The following is a 10,626-nucleotide window of genomic DNA, read 5'->3' as shown; positions in this document are numbered from 1 at the left end:
TTTCGAGCTGTTTGGAACTTGGATTCGATATTGAAAATTTATGCCCATTTCTTGTACCAAACCTCTGTAATTAAAGCACTATAGTCTTGTTTAATTTGCTGAATAACTACTTATTTCTACATGGACAAGCCTCTCATCTGTTGTCCATGTGTGATCCTCTGCCACGGTTCCTGGTATTATTGTCATCTTTCTTCGCTTGAGTCTGTTCTTATATTCATGAAATCTACTCCCAGCATTGAGCGGGCGCAAATCAAAATGTCTTTGAACAATACTTTTAAGAAGCACAGAAATCTTTGGCTGCCATATCCTAGATAAACTAAACACGCATGCATTGATGGCCAACCACTACATGAGTCTCTTCCAGAATTAAGAGGTGGATTGCATCATAAGCAAAGCATCCTTAGAGCTCTGTAGAAGCCAAAAAGAAGAGGCATCTTCTCGTTCTTTTTTAATGCTCCTGTCCCTCTTTAACAACTAAAAGTAATAAAAAGAAAAAGAAAAGTTGATGGCCATGTCGAATCTTTTTCGATAACCCTATTTTACTTGAAGAGGCTGTACTGTGTCACAGCATCATCTCAGACCGCTCTTGAAAGCAAATAGCAAGAATAGGCATTCACTCTCTAACTTATTTTTTTTTTTTCAGTTTTTGGCTGTCTTTGTGGGAGTGTGTAGGGAACAATGTCATCCTCTGTGAGGGAAAACAGGAGAGCAGCAGAGGCTTTTTGCAATGAGATTGTACGCCGGATGGTAAGCCTTCCCAGGAACATTATAGGAGGTTTTTCAAGAGCAATGGTAGGTAGATGAAATCAACTTCTACCATTGAACCATCCAGCACAACATCCAGAGGAGCCCATCGTCGGTGCAGAAGAGTGGGAATTCCTAGCCAGTTTTGAGCAGCAATATGGATCCTACCATCCCTTTTTGCCTGTGTACCTTACGTTGTGTGCAACGATCCAGCATGTGTACCTTACGTTGTGTGCAACGACCCAGGATTAAGCAAAGCAGCTTCCTGTTCATTCATGGCCCAGCGACATGTCATTCATTATGGCCGAAACTCTCAAATCCAATTCATTCATGGCCCAATTGTCGGAAATGTGCAGAGGAAAAGGGTGTTTCTTTAGCAGTCAGGACCGTGAGTTGAAGCCACGGAGCTAAGCAATTTTCATTTATGAAGCCACTTGAAGCTGGGAGTAATGTTCGGATTGGGCAAGTTACAGATGCACTTCAGTCGCTGCTTTTTACCAGGAAAAACTGCAAACTCAGGTATCCCCATCCCAACTTAACTTTTCCATTCCAACCATTATAGCAAACAAATTATATGAGATTTGGACGTTGGTTATATAATGAGCACATGAACTTGCAAAAATGAAATGACCTAAATTAGTTGGTCCAGCTAATGTCAATTCAACCGGGTCTTATTGGGTCACGCGATTGCCCTGGTCCGTTATCCTTCCATCGACAAGAGCATGGGGTTGTCGCTGCTCTGTCAAAGCAGCCTGGCGCTATGCCCCCATCCTCGGGTAAGTACGTGACCAAGAGGCCTTAGCTCAATTTGTTTCTTAAATCCAGCAAAGAAATTGAAATGATATGTACGCACATCCAGTTGAGCATTATAATGACATACACAATAACCATTAATATACTGAACATACTCAATTACAACAATATCCAACAAGTTCATAAAGCCTAAAATCACCTCCTCAACAGTTTGTGAAATGTCAGAATGAAGACTGAAATAAATCAAAGACATGCATGATTAAATTGATAAGAGGGTTAATAAGATAGTTGCTAAACCAACATGGTTAATAGCTCGAAAACCATTGTAGGATCAGGAGTGGGAAATGACAATCGGCGTCACCATCAAATTAGACTCCAAGCCCACTGACTTCTGCGTTCATCCAAGATTGAAACGAACGATCTCTGGACCCGAGTGCTCAATAAACGGTCAAAGGCCTTGTTAAATTGATCAGGAGGTAGGGTAGGTTGCACTTCTTCCAACAACCTCATACAATGCATCTGGAGATCAAACGCTCCATCCGACTCCATGCTAGTGCCAAAACCTTTACTTCGCTTCCTTGACCTGCTCGACTCCATAACCTCCTCAGCAGCCTTCCGTCTCGCTTCGTGACTACGTTTAATTTCATCAAGCGTTTCGCTCATTTGCTGATGAAGGCCATCGTTTTCAAATGGCAGCCCTCCCCTTTGTCGTCTGCGAGACCCGCTGGCATAGGAGGCGGAGAATGGTATGTGTGAATGCAAGGGTTCTTGATCATTCACTGGTTGCCCAGAATTTTGCATATCCCTCTCAAGCAACCGCTCATCGTCACTATCTGGGGCAGGATCGGTCGATGCTCGCCCCATTGTCCCAGTGGCAACTGAACAACTAAAAATTGCGCAAAGCAGTTCATACTTTGGACATCCATGGGTCTTATAATGTTTCCACGATGAACGAACCTAACATAATCAATTTGTCATTAATTAGAATCACAATATGTATTCCAAAAGGAAAATGAACACAGCACAGCAGATATAGATCGTACCCTTATAGCATTTGCCCAGTGTTCCTCACTAGCAACTGGTGCCTTCCTCTCTGGGTCCCACCCCAAACCGGTTTGTTTCATAAGATCAGTAAACTCGCGTTGTCTTCTCTTGAGCCTCCCAATTTTCCCTTTCACTTGGTCACAATTGAATTTTTTTGGGCCAATCGCAGACAGTCGTTCAGCAAGCCTCAGATTATCAGCGGTTGTAATCCTCCCTCCTCTCAATCTACCCATGAGGGTGTCTTCGTACAAGAGGTCAACGAGGACATCCTCAAACCCATCGCTCCATAAATCCCGATCACGTGGGGTTTCGATGGTATCATTGTCCATATGCTTCTAATATATTTTCAAATGAGGGCGTTTTATATTGAAACCAAATAGGGGGCGCTGAAATGGCTTAGAATGATCTAAGTTTAGGGCAGTTTTCATTTATGGACAGTTTTAAGTTTCGGGTGTTAGAATGATCTAACACCCGAAAATCAGTTAACATGGAAATAATAAAAACATTTCATACTGATGCATGGGAAGATGCTGTGCAAACTATTGGTATATAAAAAACACTGAACATGAGCACATAAATCTGACAGTTTCATAAATTTTTAAACAAAAGTTGATCCCTCAAACTAATTTCATATATAAGGACACCAGGAATGTAGTTTATACATTGCAACCTATGTCTCATTTATACAGGCCAGATATGTTATTGTGTATAAAGCAGAAGGTCCAATACCTGTCTCGAGGATGAAGTCGTAGAACGCCTCAAGTAATAACGCTACAAGAAGAAAACGAGACGGGAACTAGCCATTAAACAAACAATGAACTAAATAACCAGGTACAAAAGATCAACAGGCCGTAAAACATATTATTCAAATGGTTATAAAAAAAATCAAACCAATTTGGACAGAGGATAGACTACTAACGACATGCAGTACAACTTTTACCATCTATTACTGCTCTTTTGTGTTTGCTTGCCCAGCTGTTAACGCCAGGAATGGGTACAAATAAAATAATGAAAAAGAAAAGCATGGATGAAAGATTGTTCATGCTGAATTAGATGTCCAGTCAGAATTTTTATCAATCCATGCCATGATATTAACCACTTCATATATATATTAATTCTGATATATTTTCTGCGAGGGAATGGCTGGCATGATTAGGTGTTTAAGCACAACATTAGACAAAAACATTTACCTAATATATGTACAATATGGACAGTACGCATGACCTAAATTAGTATAACAGCTGGGAATGTCAATATTGTATACGTGCCTAGCAGCTAACAAGTGAAAGATACTTCCCTACCAGCTGTTGGATCAATGAGTGTTTTAAGTTCAATTTCTCAGAATTGAGCAAAATCAATTAAGCAAACGTGCATCCAGAAAAAACCCTCTATAAATTCAAAGCTCTCCACCTCTAACCACAGAACAAAGGCACCTCTATTAAAATTTAAAAAAGTAAAGACACAACCATTTGACCTAAAACTTTGTACTGAACCAGAACATCAACAGGTTCTGTTTTGCAGTGATGTATTCAGAGGGGTGTAGTTCCATTTGTTTACAACTACCAACCTATTTTGCCCCTGCAATGAATTCCTTTAAAACACATGAGCAGAAGCACAATGACAGAGGAAATTTCACCAAAACTGCAAAAGATTCTCGTTTAACCCAGATCACAATGACTTCATCACAATCCCAGAATCCCAATCAGAGTACTGTTATCAATGGATAACATGGGTAACTCCAGTGTGTCTTTCTAAAGAAATCACAATCACACATTTACAATGAAAACAAAACCGAACTAGGAATGACCATACCCCACTACGATCTTAGCAGGTAGTATATATATGATAATACGCTAGAATTAATTCCAGTATTTCATTATGTACTTATAGAATGCATTCACCAAAACTTCTCAATATGGGTCGTTGCAGAGAAACTCACCTGGTATGACCGAGTCTTAGGACCCGTGGCGGTCCAGTTATGGAGGCAATGACGGGGAGATTTCTGGAATCTCCTGTGAGGGTTGATTCGCTTCATATGAGTGTCTTCCTCTCTATTTCCCGCTGCTCTTTTATACACCATTGTCCTCTATTCGATAAGACCCAACCGTATCATCCTCACGAGAAATCCTATTGCACCTGTTGCAATATTCGAAACGTCTATTTTTGAGCAGCAGCAGTCAGCTCAGTGACCATTCACTCTACAGAACAGCCTTTGTTTAGGGCTTTGAGATTCGACTTGGTCAATGTCAACAATAGCCTGCTTGATTGACAAGAAAATGTTCAGAGATTCGCACGGCCGTATGGGGCAGAGGGAAAGTAGGGGCTGTGAAGTTGCTTACCTCTGCAGAATCTGTGAGCTTCATCGTAACCTCCTCCGCCAGAATGTGAGAAATCTCAGATCTTCGTGGGTTAGCACACTGGACGCCAATCGATTGGCATGATCCGATACAAGTATTTCTGGGGATTTTTCTTTAACGATGTCGTCGTTCCAAACGCATATGAGGAATGGATTTGAGATTTTGCGATTGGGGCATTTCTGGGCGATTTTTCGAGGGCATTCGCACGAGAGGGAGAAGTCTGTTTTACGGCGCTAGTTTGTTTGGGGGACGGCGCAAGCCTTTCGTGGAGAAAGGAGAAGGGCACGGATGAACGCTGGGGGGGGAGTAATGTGGGAGGGGACAGACGCTGCTTTTCAGGCCTAATGTCATGTCTATAAACAGTATTGAGATGTTTTAAACAGTGAGAGAGATTTCTGAGTATTTTTGAAAGTGATTGTTTGGGAAATGTGTCTCATCTCAGTTTGAGATTTGGGATGAGATATCTGAGCGCCCAAACCTGCCCTTAGTGTATCTGCGCGTCCAACTTTGCAGGGCAGGGCAGGGCCGCGCCGCCTTTGCTTTATTCCTTGTTCGTGCTACAACTAGCAGACCCTCGAATTGGTTTAATTGTAATTTGCATCCTCTTTAATTATTGGTTTGGGCTATTTAAAGCGAATATTGAAAGTTTTCTTTTCCTTTTTCTTTGCTATTTATCCGTTGTTGCTGGTTTAAGAGTATTAATATTAGTCCATGCATATATATATATATATATATATATATATATGTAAAATCATCTTTTTTACATAACAAGTAAAATTTCTATATTAACTTATGCATATTTGAGATAAAATAATAATAAATTATTATTATTATTAATTTTTTACTAAAATCAATTTTTTTTATATATATTTTATAATTAATATCCACTACATATATTTAACATTAATAATACAAATGTAATAATAAAAAAAATATGTTTTTATATATTATATTAAAAATATAATAAAATGAAAAATATATATTATTATATTATAATAATAAAATGAATATACAGGTGAAGGTTTATTGTGTTATTGAAGGAGAGAGAAAATGAAAAAATTGTGAGAGAGAGAGTGAGATGAGAGAAAAATAATGATTAAAATATGTTTTGTAGAGTAAATAGTAGTTATCCAAATTTAAATAAGCACTATTTATAGCTAGTTAAATATTTAGATATGCATAAGTCAATGTAGAGAATTTTAGGATCATATTATATAAATTTGATTTTGTATATATATATATAGACCAATGTGAATACTCTTCTCTTTGATTTTGTTTTGTTGAATACTCGTGAATATATTTTAATAAAATATTTTTATAACTGCAACACTTCTATTAAATTAATACTAAAAGAAGTGATAGTTGTAGTTATGAGTGTGCAAGTGTTATACAATCATTTTTAAAAAAATAAATAAATACATGATCTACATGAAAAAAAAAAAAATTTAATAATAAATCTTATTTTTTTTAAAATAACTACATAATACTTAGGTATTTCACAAATATATATATAGCAGCATTACTCTAATAGTAATACAGTTCCCGAGCATCTGGAATTGTCCTTTCCTTTATGATCTTCCCGCACATAAACATAATAAAATTAAGAGCAATGCTAGGTACAGTCCCCACTTGGGGACTGCATGTGCAGGCCTATGCTATTTTAACTTTAAAATTTTTTAAAATTACAAAATTATCCCTCTTAAAATAATGTTTTCTCTCATTTAATAATGTGCCTGCACATACAGTCCTCACTTCAGGACTGTAAATAGAATTTCTCTAGATGTTTAGGCAGAAGATAATGAATAGTTAAGGAAGACACTTTTTGAGTCCAACTCCAAGCCCTTTACCTCGCATAAGTGGATGTGGATTTCGTTGTAGATGATTGGCGGGCTTTGACTGACTTCTCCTTTGCCCACCAATAACGGAGATTGGGCCTACACCAATTTTATCACCCCAACCAACAAAAAAAAAAAAATAGATGATTGGATGTAAAAGAGAAAGATAATGCGAGTGAGAGAGCATCCACAAATTCAAAATGGTCACCAGTTTTGTTATTCGGTAAATATCTTTATGGCTGGTTTGATATTATAAAATCAAATTATATGTAATTCTCTTAAATTTTTATATAAAATATAATAAATAATTTAATAATATTTTATTTAATTTTTAATAAAATATCTAATCTCATCTATAGTATAACCAAACAAAGACTAGCTGCTTACCTTAGATCATTTCAACAGCATGCATGAAAGTTAAAAAGGAAATCTTGTTCTCTCTCTCTCTCTCGCTCTCTCCTGTTTAAATAGCCATTGACATTGAGGCGCGTAAGAGTTAAAGACGCCTACGGCCTAGACCTCGCATGACATTATTATAGGGGTGGGCTCCGACTCCGACTGAGTCGGAGTTGTCATTTCCGACCTCCGACTCCGACCGGATTCGGAGCTAAAATTCCCCTCCGACTCCGACTCCGAACGTAGTCGGAGTCCGATTCCGATCGGAGGTCGGAGCTCCGACCTCCGATCGGAGCTCCGACCTCCGATCGGATCTCCGACTGGAGTTCGGAGGGAGTTCCGAAAGGAGGTCGGAGCTCCGACTCCGAACTCAATTTCAGAATTTTTTTTTATTATTATTTAAATTTTGTTGTTCAATTTCGTTTCAGATAGTGGGCAACATATATATATTTTTTTAAAAGTTAACCATCTACAAATATTTTGTTTATTCAAGAGTTTTCAATAATTTAAATATTCGTTCTGATTTTGTTACTGAATTTTGATTATATCTTTAATTTGTTTTATGTCCGCCTGAAATTTAGCATTAAAAGTGCTCATGACTCATGAGTTGAAAATTATACAAATTTAAAATTTTATAGAAAAGAATGATGGTACGAATTTGTATAATTCGTTTAATTTCAGTTGGATAATAAATTATAAACTTTTGAGAGATGATGGATAAGTACTAATAGAAATTATAAAATAAAGAGTACTTATCCCACGTATTTGCTCGGGATATAAGTACATAAATATAACTATATAAATAGTTTAAAAAGTAAATAACATGTATGATGCAGCCATAAGTTATAACAGTCTCATTTATAACGTAATAACAATATGACTCAGTCTTGAAATATAACTATATAAAAATTAAACACGGGTTTCACTCAAACCCCAATGTTCCATTGGTCACGCCTGAAATGAAGATAGAAAGTAGCAATCAATAGATGAAAAAAAATTGATAATAAAAAAATGAATACGGTAAAAGAATAATTTGATTCTTACCAAGAAAGGAGGTTCTCTCAACTCCATCCCAACTCTCAAGTAGCGTCCGTTCCAAACTCTCAATCATCGGTAATTATGTTAGGGTTCATAATTAGATCTATAAAATCATAAAAAGTAGAAGTTAGAAACATTAAAAATAATTAAATCATCATTTAAAAGCATATAAACTTACTCGATTCAAGCCTATAGCTCTCGGCATCAACGCCAACGGTATCTAGTCCAATGGGCGTTTCACTTATCCAATTCTGTGTGCAAACGAGGGCCTCCACGGTTGACGGTGACAATGAACTCCGATAAGCATCCAACACGCGATCTCCAGTGCTAAATGCCGACTCTGAGGCAACCGTAGTGACAGGAATGGCTAGCACATCTCGAGCCACACGGGAAAGGACTGGATACTTGGTGGAATTAACTTTCCACCAAGTTAATAACTGAAATACATCACTAGGTGCCTCGACAGCTTCCATAAAATATCGTTCAACCTCAGATGTACAATGCATAATATTCCTTGTTGACATGAGTTGACGATACTGCCGTATAATACGATTGCCTCTAACCCCTACAGATGGGTCAGTATCACCTGAGAAAACTGTCGATCCTGTCGGCCTCGAATGTGAGGAGCTACCAACTGCGGATGAAGGCTGAGCACTAGTACTGTAGTGATGATATAAGTCATCAACATCACTTTTTAGCAATCTAATAAACTCCCCAGCCTTCACTGCCCCGAGGACGGAATTTACCCAAAATTCTAGAACGGCCAACTTAACTCGAGGGTCAAGGATCACAGCCACAAATAGCAATCTATTTATCTTCTCAATATTCCCCCAATATTTATCATATTTGATCTTCATCTTCGTAGCCATATCAGATAACAATCCAGCAGAGTCAGTACAACTATTTTCCAACTGGAAGTGAAGCTCTGAGAGCTCACTGAAAAATGAGTTCGCAGTCGTATATTTGGATCCAGATAGTCGCATGGTTATCTCATAAAAAGTTCTTAAAAATTCAACAAAATAACTCACACTAGTCCAATCATGTGCGTCTGGCGCACCGAGCCCCTGTCCTGCTGGCTCCAACAAAGCATACCTCAGGCCCCCATCCTCGACCTCCATCCGCTCGAATGCTTTTTGGTACTTCTGTGCCACATCCAACATCATGTATGTAGAATTCCATCGAGTCGGAACGTCCAAGCACAGCATACTAGAACATTCAATTTTCAAATCTTCTGCTATTGCCTTAAACTTGGCAAGCCTTTGAGGGGAACCCCTCACATATCGTACAATGTTGCGAACTCGGGTTATGGAATCATGAACATCTTTTAATCCCTCAACAACTATGAGGTTAATGATATGAGCACATCATCGAACGTGAATAAACTCGTGGGCCCGAATGACATCATCTCTCACCGTCGTGTTCCGCTTAAACCAATCAATTGCTGTTTCATTCGCACTGGCATTGTCAACTGTATTACACAGCACTTTTCGAATTCCCTAGTCCTTTAAACAATCATCCATCTTCGCCCCAATGGATGCACCTTTATGATCCACAATTTCTTTAAAACCAATAATTTTTTTATGCAAAATCCACTCACTGTCAATGTAGTGTGCCGTGATACACATGTAGCAGACGTTCTGTATGGAAGTCCATGTGTCAGTCGTAAATGACACTCTTTGGCCAGTGGTAATAAACATCTTCCTCATCTCCTCCTTGTCCTTCGCATGCCTCTTCATACAATCTCGCATCACTGTATACCGTGATGGAATGAGAAATCGTGGCTCAACAAAATTTAGAAACTTTCGAAAGCCTCTTTTATTGACTGTGGTAAATGGCATCTCATCATTAATTATCATCTCTGCAAGCATGTCCCTCAACATCTTCTCACTGTATTGAGGGATGACCAATTTCTTAGTCTGTGTACCATCAGTGGCTGTAGAAGTTTGGTAACTGAGGTTGGTCTGATCAGTGGCTTGCAATCCCTTCGCTATCTTATATCGTTGGCAACCATTTAGATGTGCTATCAACACACTGGTACCTTGCTTCTTCGAATGGCATCCACAAAGTGATCCACAATAATGACATCTTGCCACTGGGCTCGCAATTTCACCAGGTATTTTGGTGAAATGCTCCCATGTCCACGACCTCTTTTTAGAAGGTCGTGGTGGTTGATCTTGCTCAATGGGCATCTCCTCCTCCTCGTTGAACATATCTTCATCCTCTATATCAACTGGGAGTGGCAGTCGACTACTCGCACAAGATGTAGCTGCTCTAGATGTAGCTGCTCTAGATGTAGCTGCCCTAGATGTGGCTCTAGGGGTGGAAGTACCCACCGGTGTAGGAGTTGTAGCATTGGCATCTGCTAGATCCCCTTGTGGACGATCATCTCCACTATGTCTAGGATCCATATCACAATCAATGAAGCTGAAAAAATTAAATTAGAAGCAAAAAATTAGTTT

The 10,626-nt window shown here is 38.6% G+C and overlaps 1 protein-coding gene across 1 annotated transcript; it reads right to left on the bottom strand.

The window, feature by feature from the left end:
• Positions 1-1,860: 1,860 nt before the first annotated feature.
• On the bottom strand, positions 1,861-2,870 carry LOC118349274. The gene is made up of 2 exons (XM_035693321.1): positions 2,541-2,870; positions 1,861-2,454 (listed from the first exon to the last, which is right to left on the bottom strand). The coding sequence occupies exons 1-2, from the start codon at positions 2,868-2,870 to the stop codon at positions 1,861-1,863; spliced, it is 924 nt and encodes a 307-aa protein (XP_035549214.1).
• Positions 2,871-10,626: the final 7,756 nt, after the last annotated feature.

This window comes from Juglans regia, chromosome 8, assembly GCF_001411555.2.
Source record: "Juglans regia cultivar Chandler chromosome 8, Walnut 2.0, whole genome shotgun sequence".
Classification (NCBI taxonomy): Eukaryota; Viridiplantae; Streptophyta; class Magnoliopsida; order Fagales; family Juglandaceae; genus Juglans; species Juglans regia.
The sequence above is the reverse complement of the archived record's forward strand: the minus strand, read 5'-3'. Positions and strand labels throughout refer to the sequence as shown.